The 25,075-nt window shown below is 39.5% G+C and overlaps 1 protein-coding gene across 4 annotated transcripts in view; it reads right to left on the reverse strand.

Annotated features, from left to right (window-relative positions):
• ARMC2 (armadillo repeat containing 2) overlaps positions 1 to 15,988 on the reverse strand; it is an 81,111-nt gene extending 65,123 nt beyond the window's left edge. For 3 of the 4 annotated variants that reach the window (XM_018917652.3, XM_018917649.3, XM_018917640.3), the window contains exons 1-6: positions 15,875 to 15,988; positions 15,576 to 15,628; positions 12,842 to 13,089; positions 12,150 to 12,222; positions 9,818 to 9,989; positions 8,451 to 8,661 (exon numbers count right to left, since the gene is read on the reverse strand). In XM_018917652.3, coding sequence (XP_018773197.3) covers positions 8,451 to 8,661; positions 9,818 to 9,989; positions 12,150 to 12,222; positions 12,842 to 13,059 — 674 coding nt within the window. In that variant the 5' untranslated portion in view covers positions 13,060 to 13,089; positions 15,576 to 15,628; positions 15,875 to 15,988. Of the gene's footprint in view, positions 1 to 8,450; positions 8,662 to 9,817; positions 9,990 to 12,149; positions 12,223 to 12,841; positions 13,090 to 13,871; positions 13,970 to 15,575; positions 15,629 to 15,874 lie in introns of those variants that run through there. The other variant, XM_050973132.1, reaches the window with a different exon arrangement.
• Positions 15,989 to 25,075: the final 9,087 nt, after the last annotated feature.

The raw sequence follows: 25,075 nt of genomic DNA on the forward strand, positions 1-25,075 counted from the left end.
AATATGACCATCTTTTCTGAATTCTAGACAATTTCTGAATTGTCCAGCTTCCAGGCATTCCCTCTTGACATTACCCTCTCCTCACAGTATGGATCCTGGAACATCTCACATATCGTTACAGCTTTGAGAGGCAAAACTAGATAACAAAGTGAGAGAAGAACAGAGAACCACAGTGACTGACAGAGTGTAATAAAGAATGAAAAATATACAGATTACTTTTCAAAGGGAAGAGCAGGAATAAAGGGGAGTGAGAAAAAAAGTAGGGCAGTGGGATGGACAACCTCATAAGCTCCATAGTATCTCCTTCTGCAACTGCCAAGGCCTCACACAACTTTGCTCATCCAGACGTTACGAGCCTCTCCTTTTGTACCCATGTAAACTGGATCTGTGGACTCTCTCCTAAAGTAGAGACAGGAACTGCGACTATCCCATGTAAACCAGAACCTGAACAGATTCTTAAAAAGGCACAGAGCTACTAACACACAGACTGTGCATAGCATGCCCTGAGTAAATGCTATAAGGAAATTGTGTAGACACGATCTGATGTCTGAAAACAGATTCTTTTCCATTTTTAAACATGCCCTTTTTATTAAGGCTAAGAATTCTAATTATGAGCACATGATTTCTACACATCTATAACTGCAGAGCCCTTTCTATATCTATAGAACCACCATTCTTATCTTTAAGTTACTTCCTCAGAAGCAAATCCAAGCTCCAGATAGTTTGTTTAACCTTACAGCCCTTTTATATTTGGTCTTTATTTTGATAAGGTAAACAAATCTTTTTTCTTCCATTTTCCTCTCATAGTCATTCAGTTTCTCCCCACTGTATTTTCCTTCATTACATCCCCTTCAGCTCCCACAAAATTCCTATTTCTAGTTTATTTTAAACACAAAAATGTAACTGAAATTTTTACAAATTTTGGATCCGTGATATATCAATGTTTTCAGGTCTGCAAAAGTTTAGGAGAGCAATTTCTAACTTTTCACAAAACTCTAAAAATAGTGTAGGCACTGCAGTAGATGCAGACTGTTTATACATAAATACAAGCACTGAACATCTGATTTTACCAACATACGTTGTGTGCACTGGAAAGCCAGACATGGTGTATCTACACCCAAAAATCAAGACATTTCACCAAGTTTTAGGAAGAACAGATTTCAAGCAGTGCTAAGCAGATCATGGGGGCCTGTTCAGGAAAGCCAGATGTATCAAAATGACTACTAGGCACAAAGGTGTTCTTCCAGACTGGATCAGAGCTTGGTTCCCTTGACTGTGGATAATCCTTAAACAGAGAGGCCATTTAGAAAGAATGTCATTTGAGATTTTACTCACCTGTATATTCAGAGGGTGACTACACATTTACACTGTAATCTGGGTTTATTTTCATTGCTGGCACTGTCCAGGATGGAATGCCCTATATTGATAAGGATCATTTGGCTATTTAAGCAGCCGAGTGCTTTTCTTTCAACCCAAGATTCACAATTCTATAAGGACTACAAAGGGAAAAGCTGCAAGGAGGTGTTGTGGAAATATACACAACCATGAAATCCTTAAAAAGAATCATCACAGGTAAGTAGTTTTTCCTGTTTTGAGAGCTTGCCATGGGGGAGAAGAGCTCTTGTCCCACAATCAGTGATGGTGTTACAATGCACCCTCCCTCCAGGTATTGAATGATTTTGATAAAACCCCTGCCAAGCCTTCTCTTCTCCACGCTAAAAAGTTCCAGATCTATCAGCCTTTCCTCATACAAAGGATTCCTTCACATTTTAGTAGCTGGTTTCCTTCCAGTCATTTCAACATCTCTGTTGCACTGGGGAGCCTGGAGCTGGTCCCAGCAGCCCAGGTGAAGTGGAGGTTTTCAAGACACAAATGAACAGTGTGCTAGATAATCTCATCTACTCTCTTTTTCACAAAAGATTGGGCTAGATGATTTTCTGAGGTCTCTCCCATCCTGAGCTGTTCTATGAACTTGGTGTACACCAGGACCTCCAGGTCTTTTTCTGCAAAGCTGCCTCCCAGCTGGATCACTCCCAGTATATAATAGTGCCTGCGGTTGGTCCTGCGCAGGTGTGAGACTTTGCACTTGTCTTGGTTAAACTGCATCATGTTCCTGTCAAACCATTTCTCCAGCCTGCCGAGGCTCCTCTGGACAACCCTTCTGGTGTATCAGCCAATGGGTTGTTTATCTACTGACTGTCAGCACTTTTTAAAAAATGATTCAGAACTGTGGTCTCATGAACAGCTCATGAGATCTCTTGGCAGGAGCACTGTGGAGCCCTGTGCAAAGATACGTAGGGCTCTAGACCAAGTTTATCAGGGCACAGCCAAACTCAGCAGCTTTGTCTCAAAAAGAATAATAGCAGCTCCAAGGAAAGTTAAAGGAGCTAATGGTGATCCTGGGAATTAGGGTTTGCTCCATTGTACTTAGTGCCCTGAGTCAGCAGCAAGGGACAAAGTGGTGCAAGGGCCCCAAGGCAAAGAGGGGAGGAGTCAGATGTGGAGTTGCAGCAATGGATCTTTTCAGAGCAGGTTCATTTACACAGTGCTTTTAAGAGCCACTGCTTCAGAACACAATCCCCTGCTACCATGATTCCTCTGCTGTAAGTGTTTAGTGATCAAGAAACAAGAGATCTAACTCTAAACCAAAATTACTGATCTTAACAAGAAGACATTGCTTTATAGACTTTGAAAGGAAGTATAAACAACATTCCAGTATTTTTGCCAAAGCAACTAGTAGGAAGTGTTTTTAGCTTTTGGCAAAATGAGAAAAATTAGTATTTAGTTTTGTAATTTACTCTCACAGAAATTAATTTTTCCACATACCAATTAACATTTGCATTTCTCATTAATCCCTTTATTCCAATTTCATTATACTATCCAGATATTTTGTGTTGCCAGAAGGACATCAGAATTAGTTTCTGGTATTGTCTTTCATTATTTTAATAGTAGGGAATATGTTTTTTATTGCAAACCAACTGATTCCTTCTTGACCATAACTTAGCACTTGAAAAGCACCTTATCCTTTTAGACAAAGAATTTGACCTTCACTGAGCCACTTAAGACAATCTGTCCCTATTTTACTCAGTTACCACAGAATCTTCCATTCTGTGATGTCATCTGAGGGACAAACAAGACAGATAAACAAAATCTGGAAAAAAGCCTCAAAGAAAAAAAACCCCAGTATAATAGCTCAATTTTTAAAGACTATTTACCTTTTCAAAAAAACAATGGAGACAAAATTACTGGCAGACAGCTAAAAGAGATATAAAATAAAGTATTAAGCCAATTACACACAATTTGAGTCAGTTTTACTTCTCATCCACAAAACTTCTCAAAAGCATGAAAATAATTTAAAAGCTGGTAATATAGATGTCCTGAAATTATTTCAGAAACTGCAAAGGATTATAAGGAACATAATAAGAAGAGGAAAAAAACAAAGGGAGTGAAAACTATAATCAAGTGCATAACTGATACCAGTGATATGAGAAAATATAACTAGTGGAAAGACAACATAATTTGTAAAAATATATTGACAAACAGACCAACACTCTGAGTCATCCTAAAGATGAGTAAATAACAATCCTGTAAACACAATCATGGGAATAGCTCACTCATTTCTTATGACAACTCCAGCGATAAAAAAATACAGCCTTTCTTATTTATACAGGCTGTTGATGGAGAACCTCATGCACATGTTAAACAGTATGACTTAAAATAATAATCAAGGTTGATGCAAAACCTCTATCCTTATCCTTTTTATTCTTCACAGTCTTTGCATATTCTATCTAATATTGAAAATATTAACAGTATCTATTTGTGGCAGAGTATCTTAAGGCAACCAGACAACAGACAGTCTAATTCTAACCATAAAAAATATCTAAAACATTAGCCTAAATATATTTGAGTCTGAAAACCACACCCTCACCATCTTCCTAACTTGAATCTTGAATAAACACTGCATTTCTAAAGAGAAAATCAATTTAAATCCACTGTTACTAGAGGTCTACCTAGACTGAACTGACATTTCTTCTCTACCCTTTGTGTGGCACGCTTTCCCACTCCAGAATTGCAATTCAATTGGTATTAAGGACTCTCAAGGCCTAGATCTCCCAGATTTGGAGACCAATTATATTGACCTGAAACTAAGTGCTAGAGTGGAAAGAGTCCTTAGAGTACAGGGCAGAAATGAGCCTAAACTCCACTGTCTCTCTTGTGAGCTAAGAGACCAGAGATAAAAGTTACCTCTTACCCTTTTCTTTAGAAGTCTGTAACAAGTTCTGAAAAAAAAAGAATTCTTCTTCCCCAGTGTTCTCTCACTATCCCTTAACCCTAGACCAAACCAGTCACCTTCTTGAAAGGGTAGATGTCACAATCTGGAAAACACTGTAGAAAGCTCCACCTATGAAGGATTTCCCACCACTCAAAATCAGTGATCCAAATAGCCAGTGCAACTGAGGCAGAAATGGATAAAGATTAGTTGAGAGCAGGTTAATTTCCTGTTTCTCTGTCTTTATGAGAATTCCAAAGGTTGTCAATATACATAATTTTTTAAAAAAACCAGAAAGATAAAAATACTGAAAAAAGTCTGGAGAGTTAGCTAGACCATACTTCAAACCAATAGCCATACCATATTACTCATTTCAAAAACATCACCCCGAACAAAACATGGGTGCTCCCCTCAGGAAAAAAAATCTCTCCCCTCTGTGGGAATCCTTTTCTTTGAAGAGAAAAAGAATGTATATTTTGAGCACAAATGTGAGGGTAGTTTAAGCAACCAGAGAGAAGTAATTTTCATCAGTCCCCTCTGACCCACCCTATTCTATGAATGTATTATTCACTTTATCATTTAATTCTTTGCTTTTATCATTTTCTATTGAAATATTCCAAAACTCTAAAAAAGCACAAGAAAGAGAAACTATTCTCATGGAAGAAGAATATATTTCAAGGATACTGTAAAACAGGCTTTTAATAAAGAGAGCAATGGTGAGAGAAAACAGGCCACACTACATCTTCTTTACAGTACCTGCTAATTCTTTTGTAGCTCTTTATAAAACTCACTTACTAAAAAAGAACAAGCCACTTGGGAATGAACTGTTTGCCTCCAAACTCTTCCTCACTCAAGGCACCTCTGCTTTTAAGAAGTCCTGGAATGACAACTAACTTTCAGAATATTGAGAAATTGGAGTAGGAAAAAAAAAATCATCATTCTTTCACACCCAGGAAACTGTTGCTCTTCATCAGCAAATCTGCCATCACTGTTGACACTTCTCTTGAAATATATAAACGCAGAAAACATTTCAGAAGTTTCACTTCTATAGCAATCACAATAGATGGCAAGGCACAATGGTTAGAGGAAGATGTAAACAAAACTGAGCTTCCTTATGATTGCCAAAATTGTTCCTAGCTTTCCTGAGGCAACATGTCAATAAATTCAATCTGCTTCAATTAATATACCTATTCTATTACATCTAGAATGTTATTTGCAAAACAGATTTGCAAACAAAGTGGCAAATGGCTTTCCCCCTCAAAAGGTTGTTTTCTTTTTTCCCCCTAGCACCTTTACAAGGCAGCTGTGATTTCATTAGCACTATTCAGTCTTTTCTTCAGTCTTTGGGACAACAAAAGAATGTGAGATAGAAAGTGATCAAGTCTCTTGCTGAACAGAATACTTCCCTTCTGCTGCCTTTAAAATAAATATAATAGCACTAATGGCAGGAATCTGCCATGCTATTTTGCCATGCTCTACTGTTTCCTCATTAGCAGAAAAATGGTTTCATTAGAGAAATTATTTCAGTAGGTATATAGGAACTGTAGGGAAAGGGGAGTAGGAAGTCCCACGCTTCCCCCTGTATGAAGTGTGCTATATCTACAATCCTCTTGCTTAATTCCTGTAAGGATTTTAAGTCACTGCAATACAGAATTGAGGTTGACACCTGCTTCATATAGAAAATGACAGGACACTAGATAATAAAAGATTTGACATTCCTTTAAGCTTTCATCCATTACTCCTGAATGCAATGTACTTTAAATAGAAAATATCTTGTAACCCTATACAAGATACCTCAAGTATTTATGATACAGAACCAGATGCAATCTAACCTTACAATCATCTAGTAAACATGTTCTACTGAGAAAGAATGCCAAATCTCTCACTGCAATGACCCCTCTATGGTTCTGGACCCTTTTACATACAACTATCATGAAAACCAAATTCAACAAACTATATGGAAGGCGAGGTTTGTGGTACCTTTCAACTGCCATGTCAGATGAAGAATGACATCTCTGAACTCACCCAAGCACACAGAACAAGGTCTGCCTGACTTGTGTAGTATCATAAACAAACACTGGACCAATGTGTTGTTTGGTCTTAGCAAGAAGATACAACTTATGAGAGCAGCTGAGATTATCCACATCCATCCCATCACATGATGGCATGAACTGCTTGGGCTGATACAGATGAGAGACCTTTGTCTGTGGCTAAAGGGAAAGCATTTTGTATTATTTTTGTGCATCTTGCTGCACTGCAGATATACGTGGTGCTTTAAGCCACAGGAGCACCTAAATGGTGTCAGGAAGCTTCGCTTCCTAAGTATGGGCAAAAACCAGCTCTGACTCAAGAACACAGAAGAGGTAAAAATGGGACATTCAAAAATACAGATCTTGCATTCAACACAGAAAGATAGAGGAATGTTATATTTTTCTTCCATTTTGGAGAAAACTAGTCAGAACAACATTGGAAAGCAATTTTTTGTATTATGTTAAGGCCATTAATTTGAGATTTAATTTAACTGATGTATGAGACTCATAATTGCAAACAGCACCAGTAACGAAAACTCAAAACCAAAAAATTTCAGAGCTCTTGTTCTTATAAGGAGAAGTGTACAGTTTTGAACAGACAGGAAGCATGCCTAATGGGTTAGCTGTTCAATTATACATGTAAGTTTTAAAATTATGACTGAGAAGGAAGGTCATTCTTTTGAATTAGCAAAAGTATCAACAGACCCTTTCCTGTTAGAGGCACTTGGACATCATCAACCAAACCAGCATATTCCACAAAAGGAACTATCCATTTCCACTGCAACCCTGAAGTACTTCACACCACACCTTTATTAAATAAAATTCAAACTACAGTAATTCATGTAGTATGATAATCCAACTAGTCTTTATCTAAGAAGTTATTAGATCACTGATTTTAAAGAGAGAAAATGATATTGCGATAAAGTATTCTCTTTAGTGCTTAACTTTTCTTTTTTTCACCTACATTTTTCATCTCTGCTCTTATTTTCTCATTCTTCCTCCACACTCATGGAGTTTTTTCTTTGCTACAACAAGTCTTCATTCTTTTAGAATCTATCTTTTTTTAAAATCCTGCTTACAGTTTAATATAGAAGAGTCCTATGATAGCTCTGGTATGTATCATTTACTAAAACAGCCTCAATGGACAACATTCTCTTAAAATATTAAGTGCTATCATCAAGTTAGTAATAGAAAGGCCTTTCATTTTATAAAATTAATAACATAATCTTTAATATCAAAGGTCCTTAAGAATACCCAGGGAAATAGCTTTTCCCTAAGCATACAAACATGCTAGAAAGCAGATACCTACTGGCAAATATGTATTTTTAATAGTGAACAAGTTTTACAAGGATGTGTTTTAAAAATAAAGTGTTTTTCATTCTTTGTTGCTGAGATTGCCAGATCTCTCAGTGTTATTAGCACAAAACAGTTGCTCATCTGACTGCTAATGCAGCAACTGATACACCAACTATACATAGTGCCACAGGACTATTCTTCCCTGAGCAAGAATTCACATCTGAATCAAAAGAAAAACAAATTACTTGATTATGAATTAAAGAATGGATATGATATTCCAGGTCCAGTAAAAACAGACTGCAGGCATGTGAGTCTCATTAATCTCTTACACCTATTTATCATGCAAAAAAAAAAAAAAAAAGAAAGAACTAAAAATTAAAAGTCACAAAAAATTCTGCTTCTATTGCTAAAGAGTTTAAGCCTGCTTTTGGTGTATGATCACATACCAGAACTGAAAGCATGGCTCTACTCATCTGTCAAGCTAAGTGAAGATGGTATAGCACCTTAAAACAAAAGGACTAAACTACAAATACAAGCACATCAAATTTAAACTTGAGGATTTTACACACGGTGATTAGAAGACTTGGTTTTGAAATCTTAATGATCAAAAAATCACAATCACAAAAACTGAACAAATTTCTACCAACAATATTTCACAAATTCATCTTTTGAATGTAGAAACTTCCTAAAAGAAGAAATGTAAATTTTTCTAATAATCTATGCTTCATTTTAAAGCATATGTAATGTTATTGTCAAATACCATTAATTCTAAGCCTTTCGATATCTGCACGATTGAGTATCTAGGAGGAAGGTTGTATGGAAGATGCACATTACCAGACTTGACCAATGCTGACCTTTCTCCTTGCTGCTGAAGTGAAAAGTTTGCTGGTGTCCCTTCCATGGAGTCTTCACTTCCTGATCTGCTGGTATGTTCATTACAAATTACCTGTCTACTCTCATCATTAAATGATGTGTACAACTTTTGTTCTGCTAAGCAGTTATTATTACTTTTGTCAAGACTATTCATCATCATAGGTGGCTCTTCAAAATCAAGTTTCACTTCATCTGAAATAGTCAAAGAGAACACATTTTGTTCAAGTGTTATTAATTACTGCTTGTCGTGTTACATTATCAAAATTTGCTTGTATCAATTTAGAAGGTGAGAAAGCTTAAGACTATTAAGAGTAAAGTAGTCAATGTCTTCTTATGAACAGTATTTCTTAAAGTCTTTTGGGGTTGTGTTTAAAGTTTTAATATTTCATCTTCTTTATTTCCCTTTTACAAATAGGTGGATTGTACCTGGAGAAAAAAAAAGTGATTGTATTTCAGGACCTGAATATTATGAAGGAACTCAGGAAAAAAGTAGCTGTTAATCCTGTAGCTTCTATGTACATACAAGAAGAACCTCCACAATAAAACCCCTCACATTACATTTGCATGATCCCAAAAGGGAAGAGACCAAGGCAGGTTACAAATACACTAGCTTCTCAACTTCTTCAATTAGCAACATCAGCTTATTAAGGCTATATGAAGTGATACATTATATAAAGATATATTTATAGAATAAATACATAAAAATGAAGTAAAGTTTAGTAGGTAAAAAGTGAAATATTCGGTTTATAATGTAAAGTAACAATCCCAGAGAATGTAAGAACTGTCATTATAAATGAATCTTCTGAAAGAAAGACAGAGTCCCAGCACACATGCAGGAAGCAAAGATGCCATTTCCCATCTTCAAGAAAATTACTTTTAAATCCCACATTTGGTGACCTTTATTAAACCTCCACTAATGAAACTCTTAACAACAAATGCGACATAGTTGGAGGCCTGTCAAGACATATCATTCCTTTTTATTCCTCCTTTTAGGCTCAATAAACCATCAGGGAATCTCCTTAGATGAAGGCATCTCATTATCTCTTCGAGCATGTCAGCATTTAATGTTAATTTTACTCACTGATGACAACTTTCAGTAAAATTCCATTACTTGGAATCCTATAGGAAGAAGAGAGTAGTTTTCAACTCATTTTCAGTAGTGCAAGCCAGCATCATTTTGGGAAACCACAGTTTCAAAACGGCCTTAAACCCATTTAAATACTTCCAGAATTCACACTGAAAGGACACACAAGTCCTTTAATGTATCAATAATTCATGTAATTACCAATATTAAAACCCATCATGCTGTAATGTTTCTAGCAAATAATATGTATCAAAACATTCTTACTCTGATCCAGAGGAACCACCTTAGCAGAAAATAAATCTTTCAGAGAAGGTGTTCTAAATAAGCCTTTGCAGGCACTGCTGACTTTTCTAACCTCTGCAGCATCAGCGGGAGGTGTTGGATGGAAAACAGAAGCAGCATCATCTTTTTTTTCAGAAATTATTACTACTGGTTTCTGTGACAAAAATAAAGAAGATTTTTAAACAAAAGCACAGATAATTTACATTTCATTTACGTAAAAAATAAAAAAAAAACAAACCCATATAATTTCTAACAAAGGGCTAAGTTCAAAATAGAACAGAAGGTACACTGGCTTGCTCATTAAGAAATTTTCATATCCTGAATCTAATGATGCCATTCCACCAAACAAACCCGATGTTTATACCATTATCACCACAGAAAGCCAACATTCAGGGGTGCAGAAAACAAAACCTAGCTTGAGTAATTATTTATTCCTCATAAGTACTCAATTTAACTATGTCTGCAGCAAGCTTATTTATCAAAGAAAATATTGTGCCAATGACTGTTGCTAACATTTCTAGAGATACATCTATTCTTTAATTTGCTTTTGAGCATTAAAACAGTATTTCCAAGTATGTTCACATCATATGCACTACTTTCTATCACACTGAGACAAATCATGCAGATCCAGAAACATGAAAGCCCTAGTTTTATGTCAGTGTCTTGCATCTTGGAGGAGGTGAACAAGTCCCTAATCTCTAGTATCAAGCACTTGTTGTGCTCTTGACCTACATAAAAGCACTGACCTCTAAAAGCAATACCAATTTCCTTAAAATAAAGAATCCACTAGAAAATGTCCAGCCCATCCTTCACAGCTCTCCATAGTATTAAGGAGCCAACAGGTGAGACTGACTACTTACAACCACCATAATTAATGCAAACTCTTAATTTACAGTGTATTAACTTATATAAATTGACAAAGCAAAAAAAAAAAAAAAAAAAAAAAGGCAGGTTTTGCATTGGTCAGTAGTTTTCTCTAATTTTTTTCCACTCTTACAAAATCCATGAAAATTTAACACCAGTTCTGAAATCCAAATGTAGATATACTTAATCTAAATAGAAGTATGCTCAGAATTTTTAAACTTGATTCATGTAAATTCATTCCCTTATCCAAATTACTAAAGTATAAAATTTCTTGGATATTTCCCCCAATTTCCTAAAGAATTTTCTAAAGTTTCCTGTCTGGAAAAAGCAATGTATGCAGCAAGCACATTTAATTGCTATAGCATGCTCTGTTATCTCTGGTTCTTAACAAACAGCCGTGACTTAATCTTATATTTAAAGACTACATATAAAAAAAACTGGGAAAGAGCAGATACACTTATAAATTGAAAACAACTCACAGCTTTCACAGAGGGAGAAAAGTGGTTCTTGAAGGATTTTTATCTGTTTTGAAATAAACTACAATCATGACATTTTATAGAAATGTAAGCCAAACAGAAAGCAACCTGGTTACCTTCAAGTTATTGTTCACAGAACCACAGAATAGATGAGGCTGGAAAGGACCTCTGGAGGTCCAAGCCCGATATTCAGCTACAGCCACCTAAACTCAGTTGCCCAGGACCATGCCCAAGAAGCTTTTGAAGATCTCTGGGCAACCTGTGCCAAGGCCTTGTCACCTCACAGTGGGAAAACTGTTTCCTGAGGTTCAGAGGAAACCTCCTGTGTCCCAGTTTATGCCCTCTGCCTCTGATCCAGTTGCTGCATAGAGGCTGGTCCCATCCTCTTTGCACACGCCTTTCAGATATTTACATCCATGGAAAAGGTCCTCCCTTGGTCTTCTCCAGGCTGAACATTCTCATGTCTCCCTGTCCCTTCATCACCTTTGGGGCTGTTCATCAGACTCTCTCCAGTAGCTCCATGTCTTTCTCGTACTGTGGAGCCCAGAACTGCATACAGCACTCTAGGTGAGGCCTTACCAGTGTTGATCCTTACCAGAGGGGGAAGGATCATTTCCCTCAACCTGCTGCCAACACTCCTCCTAATGCAGCCCCAGATACCATCAGCCACTTTCCTAACAGCCAGGGCACACTGTTGGCACATGTTCATGCTCATGAACTTCACCTATTTTATAAACTTCCACTGAAAGAAAGCTGACTCAAGTATCAGCATTCCAATTCTTGTTAATGTCACTTTGAATCACAAAGCAATACAGCAATATTTAAGTAGTTTAAATTATTTCCAGGTTTCTTTTGGGGAGAACTGACTTAAAAAGTCTCAGACTAATGTTACAACAAGCCTCCATTTTTCCCTAACACTACCAAGACACATATTTCTATATCAGTACTGCATGAGTTATTTCCAGAGTACTTACATGAGTCAGTGGACTTAGACGAACACCAGAATTTGGTCTTGATTCAGACGAATCAGAACTGGATGTACCAAGACTAACAAAGAAATGAAACATAGTTAGAATAAAGCAGATTCAGAGTTGTGTGATCAGCTGGGTTTTTTAATTGCATGCTTCTTCCCTTTGCCAGTGAATATGGGGAAATGGAAGAAAGAAAAAGTTACAAGAGCACATCATGGTAACAAAACTCCACCTAGAAATAATTCTGAGGTAGTAAAAACTTTGTTTGAAAATGAGCATTTCAAACTGCAGGACCTAAATTTCACATTTAAAAGATCTCAGAAGGCTCTGAAAAAAGATCTAGCACATAGGTTATAGGAAAAAAAAAGCAAGCTTTCACATGTTCTAGGAAAAAAGCTGAAGACTATCTCAATTAAAAGCATTCAATTGTCTCAAGAAAAGGTAAGTAACAGACTATTTTCTTATACTATTCTACACATAAAAAAACTAACATAGTGACTGCCTCTGGTAACTCTAATCCAGAGAAACTTCCTGGACATGTAGATTAACACCAACAGTAAAGATCATTAGGAGAAGGCAAAGGATGTGATTAGGAATACAGATTAACACAGGGAAAATAACCACCGGAAGAATAATTAGAGAATCAAATCTCTTGTTGCTAAAGGATATTTGAAAACATCTTAAAGCCACAGTACCTAAAACATACAGGGCGTCTATTTTGAGAACATCGTGAGGATTGAGACCCAAAAAGTTTCCTTTGTTCATCTGTAGGTGTGAATGGCCTTTGAGTTTTTACTGTTTGTAGAGCATCTCTAGCTTCATTTACAATCTCAGAACTGGTCCTAGGCTTTGCCACTGACAGCCAGTAGAATGGTTCTGCTTTTCTTCTATTTTCAGTCTTTGAAGCTTGCATTCCTCTGCAAAGTACTGCACAGGAAGAACACTGGAAAATATATGTGAATGGCACAAAGTATTATGCTAGTTTTAAATGACAAACTATTAATTCATCACTCATTATGCTACCACAGTAAATCCTAGATTGTGCTGAAATAGTGGGAAATAAGGTACACCGATAATGCATTTCCTCTAATCCTCAATTCTGTAAGAAAATACTCAAAACCAGAAAGCATCTGAGATGGAGGATCTACATTCAGTTTTTTTACAGGATACTAAAATACATCATGGTGCTTCATGGACCAAATGTGGTCCTCTACAATTCCATAGAAAAACTGTTTCTTGATACTTGGTTACTTGTGAAACACCACAGCCAAAACAGGAATTCAATAATATGCTGCAAAGAGACAGGTTTTTCCAATTTAGGAAAAACGCGATACATATTATCGACCTTACCAAGGGCAGCTTCCTAATATGTCAGAGGCATCATTATCAGTAACTGAAGCACAGTTATCAGAAATTTGTAAGCAGAGACAAGGAAGAACAGGCAATCCTTTTTCCTCTGAAAGAGACAACTCCCCAACCCCAAGCACAGGCAAAGAAAGACAACGTTAACGTAAGTTATAAACCCAAACTTTCAGTCAGCATTCTGTCCTGCTGTAGTTTCTGGGAAATGCAGTGGGCAGTGACAGACTTGCTCCATCACCCCCTGGACCTACAAGCCATCACTATCATGGTGTAGTTCTCTGTAGATATCATCCTTGTCATTTTACAGCAAACTCATCATGAGTCTTACACCATGCAAAATTCCTCTTCTGCTTTCAAACTTACCTAGAAACAAAATTATGTTTCTGCACTGTGACTCAGACCATCTGTTAACTTCTATTCTCTCACACAGTTTATGACAATGAACTGACAGTAGATCAGACACCATCATCTGGGTTATTTCTAAACTATGGAGTAAAAAAAAAAAAATCTTATATCCTTAGTTTCTTAGTTCAGTTCTTCCTGTTCTGCAGTCTAACTTCTCCAGCTGCTTCTTCTTTCTTTGAGAGCCTGCACATTCTGGCAGCGTCTGTCATTGTTGCACATCCAATATAAAACTGGCTAAGGAGAACTGCACCAACTCTTTCACTAAATGATGCTCAATTAAAAAACCCTCAGAAACAGATCAGGAGCCTGAGACTATCAGAGCTTTTAATATTTCCAACTACCATTAATATATTACTTGTCTTCACTGTGACTGAATTTTGTTCTCTATGCTCCTTACTCTTCCCTCTATTACAATGTGATTAAAAAAACAGTAAGGAGTTCTACTGAAGCTGTCTATTTAGAAAAATTTATACAGTCAGTTCTCACTGGAAAAAGCAAGATAGACTATCATTCCCTGTTCCCCCAGCTACTGGGAGCCAGAATTTTGATCTTAAGTGGAAGGTCTTCTCTCTAAGCCTTATGTCTGATACAGTTGGCAGTGGTCCTGTGCAGGGCCAGGAGCTGGACTTCATGATCCTTGAGAGTCCCTTCTAACTCAGCATATTCTGTGATTCTGTAATTTTGCACTCCAGTCCCAGCAGGAAACAAACAGAGGGAAGACTGTACTGTCATTGGGGACAGCATAACTGGTACACACAGATCTTGTCCCTCACTACTGTCACCATTTCCCAAGTAGCCTTTAACTTGGATAAGTGAAGAGCTCCTCTCTGACTCTTTGCTGTGAGGTATAAGAGTATCACAGCAGTGTCTGAAAAGCCATACTTGGGCTCTTGTCTTTATTGCCCAGTTGTTTACTCCAGAAGTCTGGTTTTTGCTGTACAGGAAGATTTTAAAGCAGTAGATAGCAGTACAGGATCCATACATTAGTCTCAGCAATGTCCAGAAGTGAGACAGCTGTACTCTCACAGCTCTTATGGCAGTTCAATCAAGATGAGAGAAGCATGGCTGGCTACATCAGATATGGCACTGCACTGACTCTGCCACTCTCTTTCCCATCTCAGGAGTGATGTCATTTTATTGTTAGGGTGTAGAGTGGGTGTATTTTCTTCACTAAGTACAGTGAAGAAAAGCCCTTTATTCAGGCTATGAACATTCTGCTCCCTGACATCTGAATCCATGTTCTGTCTGCCCTAGCAAATCTCTAGAGCAGTTAGCACACAGGTACAGGTTTAGTAAAAATCCCAGAACCGCTGAGGTTGGAAGAGACCTGTAAGATCATCAAGTCCAACAGCCAACCCCGCACTGCCCCTGTAACCCCGAACCACATCAACCAGTGCCCGATCCAGACGCCTCCTAAACACGTCCAAGGCCAGCGACTCCATCACCTTCCTGGCCAACCTATTCCAGTGCATGGCCAACCTGACAGTGAATTTTCTTTTTCTAATATCTAATCTGCATCTCCCCGTCTCAGCTTAAGGCCATTTCCTCTTGTCCTTTCACTGCAGGCACGGTAGAAGAGCTGAGCCCCCACCTCACTACATCCTCGTTTCAGATGTAAACAATCGCTATTATTAGACATAGTTCTGATTAACTGAAACTTACCAATCACAACTGATGCACTTTCACCCCGGTGAAATTTTGACGCAGAGAAATCGCTATCAAAGAGAAACAAGAACGAAGTTACGAGAGCTGAGTTCTCAGCGAAGTGAGGTTTCCAGCGCAGCCGTGGGAAAAAACGTTCCAAAGGAACCCCCCCCCCAAATAAGCAGCACCTGTGGAGTAAACGCTGTCCCAGCCCACCCGGCAATCACGCCTCTCTCTCGAGCACGGGAAAGCTGCCGGGAAGCGGCACAGGGATTATCAGTCTCCGGCCGCTTTCCAAAGCCTCCCGCCCGACTTACCGCACAGTCCGGCCCTTCGCCCCCGCCCGGGCAGGCGGCACCCCCAGGGACGAGCACTACGGCCGGCGGGGGCACCGGGCGCTGCCCGGGGGACTCAGTCGGGACCCGCCAGCGTCTCCGCAGGGCCCCAGCCTCGCTCGGCCGCCCGCCGTTCCCATAGCAACCGTACGCACGGCGGCGCCGCCGGGCCCGGGCCGGAGCGGGGCCGCCCGGGCACCCCCAGGCGCACGCGCGAGCACCTGCGGGCGCGTGCGCGGCGCGGCCGCTGCCTGGCCGGGATGCTGTGCTCACATCCCAGGGATTCTGTGCCCAGATCCCGGGGATGGCGTGCCCACATCCCGGGGATGGCGTGCCCACATCCCGGGAATGGCGTGCCCACATCCCAGGGACAGTGCCCGCGCGGGCTCCTGCCGCGGCGCTGGCCCGCAGGACGGTGCGTTCCTGGTTGCGAGCTGTCCCCCGTGGCAAGGCTGGCCCACGTTCATGGACAGCGTGGTGGCGGCTGGCACAAGCCCAGGGCACAGCTGGCAGAAGTTACTCGGGGTGACCTGCTGTTTTTGCCAATAAAGGGACGCTAAACACACACACGGGGCCCGGTTTAGACAGGAAATGTTTTTTGTTGTCTACAGGGTGCAAGGTGGAAGTGTTACACAAATCAACTCAGATTCTCAAAAATTTACAGAATCACAGAATCGATTAACTTGGAAAAGACTTCTGAGATCATCGAGTCCAACCTATGACTGAACACCACCATGCTAGCTAGACCATGGCACTAAATGTCACATCCAGTCTTTCCTTAAACACCTCCGAGGGTCGGTGACTCCACCACCGCCATGGGCAGTCCATTTCAATTACACTAAATATACATTTTAGCAAACAAACTGGACAAATCACAGTTCACTGGCAAATTGTCCTGTTAGTATTTAACCTTCTATTGGTTTAATGATTTTCTTGCTTCTCATTCTAATTAGTCCTCATGCTCGATCTTTTTTTGAGTTGGTGGGATTCTTGAGTTGGTGGCCAGTGGTGGTTGAATCTCCGCGGTGCCTGGAATCAGGAGGCTGTGAACTGGCGCTGATTCTTTGCATTATAAAGGGCACCACGGGACCTGTGGCCAGGCAGGTCACAAGAGACACAGCAAGTGACAATAGATGGACAGGTGACTCAGCAGGAGCTGAACACTCACAGGATGATCCCAGACTACTGGATAAAAGCCCAGGTGATCGTCTGTTCAGGGTCAGTCCTTTAAAGCTATGATGCCTGTTTCACTGATAAGGCAAGACTCTGTTTCCCAACCCCCTTCTCATTCTCTGTAACTCTCTGGGTGAATTGTTGGCTGTTTCTGATTCTTCGGGTGTCAGCATTATTGTAATACCTTCTCTCTGAGCTCAGATTTGCAGGTTCAAAATGGAGACATCGGAAGTTTTCCAAAGTGAAAAACTGGGGTCTCACAGTGTAGCAGCAGCCACAAACTCCTGTCCCGTGCCTGGGTTACTCTGGTCAGGCAGTTAAGGTTGGATTGCTCACGTTACTGGTTCTCTGGCAGGGCAGAAGTGCTGTCACATCTCCCGCTTGCCTCCTGTTCTCTGGAAGGCTGAAAGATGGACCTTTTCACACTGGCTGTAGCAGAGCTTCACACACATAGGTTCCACAGGCCAGATGGCTTTGTTGGAGTGGCACAAATGGGTCACTTGCAGTGACATCCTCAGGCTGCCTCCTGGCAAGGTCTCACCAAAAATGCATCCACCTCCAGGTTTGGGTCCTGTTGGCCAGGTGAACCAGACGGTCCCTGAACAGCTCCCTCGTGTGCCTCCTGCTATTGCAATGAGTAATGTGATCACAGCCTGTATCAGAAAATCTCCAGACATGTAGTAACAACAAAGACAGGCCTTTTGTGGCAAGTGGGTTGTTTGTGACTGACTTGGTTCGGTATCTCTGAATGCGTTTTGACATTTATCTAAAAACTGCTGTAGGAGGGTAGTTGTTACCTCTGTGAATAATAGAAAAATGCAACAAATACAGCTCCATCTGACCAAACTTCTTCCTTTGTTCCTTTATTATATACTTCAGATATATCTGAAAGCACTCCCCAAATACATTCATCCTCTATATATATTTATATGTAAATATATATAAATCTCTTACTAGCTTGAAGTTCCTATTACCAATCGCTTGCTAATGTAACTTTTACTTTTTCCTGTTTGCTACATAAGAACCTTGAGGATATTTTAAATTTAATTTGTCTTTCTGATTTTTATGATAAGCTTTGTTATGCCACTCTCTTCTAGAAAAACACCCTCTTCCAGTTCCTTTTTTTGATTCTGACAGGCATTATGATAGCAGTAAAAAGATCTTCGTGTGTAACGCTACCTGGTTTACATAACACATGCCATTATCTCTGCTAGCTTCTACTTTATCTCTAATTATTAGGCATCTAGTCCTCTTTCTTTGGCAGCCAAGTTCAATACCTCAGAAGTAATGAAAACCTTGTTATTATTGTACCCGCTTTCCTCTGTATATTCTTCTTTAAAAGCCAAAAGAATGTGTGTGTGTGCATGTATGTATGCTATTTTCAGATCATTCACAGTTAGCTCATTTTCTGTTACTTTCTTCTGAACCTTTCTTTTATTGAAATAATACAAGGGAAGTTTCACAGAAAAAAGTGTAGATCTCTTTCCTGGCAAAGCCAGTTTGAATTTCTTTTTACTGTTATCATTCTTTAAACAATTTTTAAATCCACCCAGTTAAACCCACTAAGCCTCCTTTCTTGGCTTCTTCTTTAATCCTTTTCATATGCACATTATTTCTCCTCTCTATTTTCTAGGTCATCAAATTGAAGAGTTAAATTTTATTCATTTTCTGAGTTTTGGCAATTATAGCAAATATTTCTTTTGTGATCTCTCTGCTATGTCTCAATTGTTATAACTTTCTCACTTAAATCCTTTCCATCCTCTGCTTTTTATTGAAGGAACTCTCTCAGGACCTCTTTTAAATGCAGGTACATAATTAAATCTTGTTTGCAGTAACCATACTTTAGGATGGAAATATCATAAAAGCCTATAAGTTCACTTGGTCTAGGTAAGCTAGTATTTGCTGAAGTAATTGCTGAGATAAAATCAGTGTGTTCTGAACATTTCTGCCTCCCTAATGAAAAAATATTCAAAGAAAAAGTATTCAATTATGTCATATTCATTCAAAATTTTTTTTTTAAATTTTGTTTGATTTGAAAATCATGAAAGGGATTTTGTGCTGGTATCCAGTCTCAGGTTTTGGTCTGGCTAACTTAAATCTGTCTAGAGATGAAACTTACCTGAATATCCAAACATGGCAAGCCTATATTTCAGTGCAATTCAGAATTAGTTAACAGTGTTAAGCACTTTACTCGATGAGTGTTCATTGACCACATTTTCTGCTTCTAGCTGCTGACCTGTAAAAGCAGCCTCCAGTGCAATTTGAGCAGCACAAGAGGCAATGCAGCCCCCATTTGTCCATGTTTCTTCCCTCTTTTTCAAAATAAAATGACAGCCCCATCCCCAATCTGGAAAAAAATCTTCCTGTCATATTCAACCTTGCATAAACCATCTGGTATGTGCTGTTAAATAAGCTCAATGTTTTGTATCACTTGTAGATCATTACAAAGGCAGGTGGAGCTGTTCATTTTATAGCAGTTAGAAGCAACTCCTATATCAAGTGGCCTAGTAAGTTTTAATAAAGCAAGTTTATGAAGATCTCCATTACATGCAGCAGGGAAATCTGTCACAGGAAAGAGAGCTGGGTGTATGATGAGATGATTAGTTGGTGGATAAAGGGAGAGCAGTGTACGCTGTTTATCTTAATATCTTAAGTAAGGCTTTTGATTGTCTCCCATTACACCCTGACAAACTGATGAAGCATGGGCTATTAAGATGGATATGGAGCTGAACTTAAATTTGGCAGAACTGCAGAGCTCAAAGGATTGAGATTGGCTGCACAAAATGCAGCTGAAGACCACTCATCCCCAGGGTGCGCCCTCAGCAAGTTTACAGATGATGTAAAACTGGATGGAGTGACTGGTACATCAGATGGTTGTGCTGCCGTTCAGAGGGACCCAAGCAGGCTGGAGAACTGGGCCAAGGGGGATCTCAAGAAGCACAACAAAGGGAAATGTGAAGTCCTGCACCTCGAGAGGAGTAACACCATGCACCAATACTTGCTGGGGACCAGCTGGCTGGAAAGGAGCTTGGCAGAAAAGGACCTGGGGATGCCATCTGACATAAGTTGAACCAGCAATGTGCTGCTTGCTGCAGAGGTGGCCAACAGCCTCTTGGGCTGCATTAGGAAAAGCACTGCCAGGTGGTGGACAAAAGTGATCCTTTCCTTCTGTGCAGCACCAGTGAGGCCACAGCTGCAGTGCTGGGTCCAGTCATGGTGTCCCCAATACAATAGGGACAAACTGCCTTCTAGAGAAGGGCCTCTAAGATGACTAAGGGAATGAAGCATCTTTAGCATGAGGAAAGGCTGAGAGAGCTGGGACTGTTCAGCCTGGAGAAGAGGAGGCTCTCGTGAGAACTTATCCGTGTGTATCTGAAGGAAGGGTGCAAAGAACATGGAGACAGACTTCTTGGTGGTGCACAGTGAAAGAACAAGAGAAAGAAGGCACAAATTGAAGTACATGGAACCCCATTTAATCATAAAACTAAATTTCTGTGATGAGAATGGTTGTCTCTAAACATCTCAAGCACAAAAAGAGGTTATTTGTAAAGCTTGTATGGTCTCCATCTTTAGTGATACTAAAAATTTAACTGAAAAAGTCCCTGAAGAACCTTCTTTAGTTAACTGCTTTGAGCAAGAGGGTTGGACTAGATGATCTCCAGGGATTTTTTTCAAACCTTAAATATTCTGTGATAGATGTAAATTTAAAAAAAATTCTTAAAATCTTATTCAGATTTGGCTGAAATTTTAGATTTTGGAAAATGCCATTATCAATCTCTACCTTGCGTTGCTTAGTTTGGTTTGACCACTGCATCCTGAAAACTCTGCCCCTTACCGTCTCTCTGACCAGCAATTGATTCCCTCCCTGCTCAATGCTCAACCTTCCAGCCAAAAGCTGAGATTTCCCAGTGAAGTTACACCAGCTTGCCAAGTGAAATACGCTTCAGTTGTACCCACGTTTGTGCTGACACACAGCATACAAAGACTTCTTGTACCAGCTAACTAAGCATTGTGAGCAATCTACCAGCTGCACACCCACTATGCAATTGTCCCTACATCAGTGATTGCTTTCATTGATTTCCTGAGATTTCTGCTGCTCTGCCAGTGACTGGAAATCCTTGGCATGTTAGTGAAATGCTTGATTTTCCTCCACTCTGCCTTTTGAAACAGCTAGATGAACAGAACTCCCCATGACTTTGGTGCTCCTTGTCAATTTAAGACCCAAATCCCAAATTTCTTTGGGCTACACAGGAAGAAATATTGGAGAAACAGCCTTTCTTGAAGAATAAATAAATTTGGAAGAAAAATGTGAAGGTCATTGAAGGTTGCAATCCAATGTAGAGCCTAAAGAGCAAGTTAAGAACTGGTGAAAGGTGAGAAAAAAAGGGCTTTTTTTTTTTTTTTCTCAGAAGACACAACCTTCAGTTTAGTGTTTCTTTTATGACCATTTTGTTGTGCACAACTTATGATGGCTGTACATTCATTATGGGGCGTATTGAGCTCAGACACTGCACTTAAAATTCACAGAAATCTGTGGTGAAGAATACCAAGAACTGACTAAATTGTAAGGCATTTAGGGGCAAAGAGATGTGGATAAAGTCAAAACTGTTGAGACACAGAGCCCAGTAAGGAGCTAAATGAGTAAGAGGATTCACTGAATAGAGCTGGTGCATTACTTGCTTTCTCAAGGTATCTACAGCAGCATTCCTTGCCTTTCCTCCAAACAGATTCTCCTGTCAAATTGTATTTGGTGGGAGGGCATTTTAATATTGCTGAAATATTAGTTTTCAGCCAAAGTTCAGAAAGTCAAGGGATCATAGAATGGGTTGGAAGGGACTTTAAACATCATCTAGTTCCAACACCCTGCAATGGGCAGGGTCACCTTCTTCCACTAGACTGGGTTGCTCCAAGACCCATCCAACCTGGCCCTGAACACTCCCAGGGATGGGACATCCACAAATTCTCTGAGCAACCTGTTCCAGTGTCTCACCACCCTAACAGTAAAGAATTTCTTCCTGACATCAAATCTAAACCTGTCCTCTTCCAGTTTAAAGGCATTCCCCCTTATCTTGTCACTATATATCCTTGTAAAAAGACCCTCTCCAGATTTCTTGTACCTCTTTAGGTACTGGAAAGTGCTATAACGTCTCCCCAGAGCCTTCTCTTCTACCGGCTGAACAACCCCAACTCTCACAGCCTGTTTTCATGTACACAGAGCCTGTCTGCAGACCACAGGTGCTGCAAGTCCATAACATGTCAGACTCATTGTTTGGAACTTTCCTTACACATGTGGTTATGCACATACCCACCAGGTTCCATGCCTACATATGGTCTCCAAGCTCTATGTGTTTTTCATCCATCTGTATATTCTAGGTGTATGATAGCTATTCTAAGGAATCTACTTGTCTCTAATATCTGGAAATGTTATGGGAAAATACAAAGCACTGCCACTGCCTCTGTGCTGAATTCAGGAAACAGGATGAAACTCCATTGAAATTGGAGGGACCCTATGAGACCCTTCATGTGTTTTGCAGGACACTGCTAAGTTAAAGGTTTGTGGGTTGGTGTTAGTTTTCTCCAGTTACAGCATTTTTGTTTTCACAAACACCTTGCCAACCAGATCTGCCTTGTCTTTGCTGCCAGGGTTGGCTTTGTAGCTCTATTACTGACAACAGTATAGATGGGAAGGAAAGCATGGGCTTTCTCACAAACAACATTGATATAAAATACTCTCCAGAAAGATCACCACTGAGAAGCACTGCTTTCATTTTATGTATTCAGAACAAGATGGGACCGAATTGGACATAAACCTTATTTGCTGTTCCACCACAACCAGCAAAGCTCATTGGATCAAGTTCATCTCTGATTTCCAGTCCATTACCCAGCATGAAAAGACTGTGAAGCAGGAAATAGTTATTTTTGTGTATCTTACTGGAGTCTGAGCACTTCAAATAATACCAAAATGCCCAGATTGGCAGAGCTTTCCAGAATGCTGGCACCACCTATTTCCCCACTGTCTTTGCTTTAAACAACTCTTTAACTCAGAGTGAATGTGCTGTGAGGATAACACAAACTTTAAATTCAACCCTGAAGTTTTCCCTCATCCAGTGTTTACAGTATGTCTCGAAAATACAATTTGTTCTTGTAGTTTATCAAATACTTACTGCAAATAATTAGCTATCATTCATTGTCTCTATGTCCCACTTGCCCACAGTACCCAATATTTTAAGCTCCTCTCTGGATATAAAAGAATTCTTTCATCTGTCCTAAATGAGAAAGACAACTCTGCTGCTGGATACAGTCTGGGATTCTGGCACTGAGAAATCTGTGATATGAAGAAACAACATATATAAAAATAGGTTATTGTACAAGATAGAAAAGCATTTTTAAATCTGACCCTATATTTACTCAAATTTAGGATGGGACATTGTACCTCACAGTATACAGTGCAGCTCCACAACAGGCTGCAAAGAATTACCAGAAAGCAATCTACAAAATGTGGCACAAGGTACTCTGAGTTAACCTCCCATGGCAGCAGATTTCTCTTGCTGATAAAAGCCTGATGATCTGAGGACTTACTGCATCTTTAAAAAACAGCCAAATGTGAATAAATCATGCCAAAACAGCTATGTCAGTAGCACATGCCAGCAGAACTTCTGCCACTAGAACTTTCTAGTTCAAACAAGGCCAGCAGCAGCAGCAGCAGCAGCAGCAGCAGCAGTGGTGTGCACAGCCCTGGGAGGCCTCCTGAGCACAAGTGGAGGGTTAGACACAGCTGAGATAGGTAAGAGCTTCAGTTTGGCTGCTGTAAGTGGGAATTTCCTCTAAAGTTTTTGTCAAAAAGGTCGTGTACTTCAGTGACAATCCCTTTGCAAATAAATACCAGCAGGAACAAAAGAAATATCACCCATAACTATTGAAAGATTTTCATTGATTTTGCTGACACTGAACTCCCCAGCTGGAAAAAAAAAAAAGAGATAAAAAGAAGATCATCAAGAAGATAATGGATCTAGGTCCAGCATTTCCTGAAATAAGAATGGTATGGCTGCTGAAAATGGAAACATGAGGAAATTTGAAATTTCAGAGCCACAGAGAAAAGGAATTCAGGAAGAATGTCATCTCAAGTCTGGAGATCATCTTCTGCAGGAAGTTATGACTTGCAGGAATATATGAAGGTGATAAAAAATTAAATATAAAGCTGAATAAATGGTAAAATTGGCTGCTAAGGCAATAATAACTTTAAAACAATTGTTTTAACTACCAGAGTCAAAAGCTTAGAAACAACCAAAGGGACCATTACATCAGGAGTAGAATTCTTGTACTCCATATTTTAATATCTGTAAGGAGGTATGTACATGTATTCATGCAAATCCTTATTCTATGATTTTAAGTAGATGTTATTAAATTTTAGGTAATTGCAGATATGAAATAGTTTCAGATTTTTGAAGATAACAGTTTGGAAAGTTTAGATCCACTAGGACCCAAAAATTAACTTTCATTGAGTTGAACTGTATTTCCTGTAAATGTGAAATTTGAGAATTCAGTTCTCACTGTTGTGATACCTGACTTTGAGTGGTATTTTACCAAGAGTTTCTCAAGGATACCTCTTCAGTCGTATTTTTATTCATTACCTTGGAATAGGAAGACGGAGTTTGTTAATAAAATTTGCTGATGACACGGAAGTGGGAGACATAATTAATAAGGAAAGGGATGGCAATATGATACAGGAAGACCTGAATAACCTTGAGAACTAGAGTAATAAAAATGGACTGAAACTTAATAGTGCAAATTGCAAGCTTGTGCCCTTCTGTCCTAATACAAATTTCTGTCATAAGCTGCAAGGTCATCAGTTCAGAAACAGAAATATGTGAGTTGTGCCTGGAAGTGCAAGTTAACCACTGGCTTCAAATGTAAAGGGGATGTGGAAAAGGCAAATTTGATCCTTGGGTCTACTGAGTGAGATATTTCCAGTAGACCTGGTGAGTGCATGTCAGGAGGAGGCAGTGTTGG

This window comes from Serinus canaria, chromosome 3 (genome assembly GCF_022539315.1).
Source record: "Serinus canaria isolate serCan28SL12 chromosome 3, serCan2020, whole genome shotgun sequence".
Classification (NCBI taxonomy): domain Eukaryota; kingdom Metazoa; phylum Chordata; class Aves; order Passeriformes; family Fringillidae; genus Serinus; species Serinus canaria.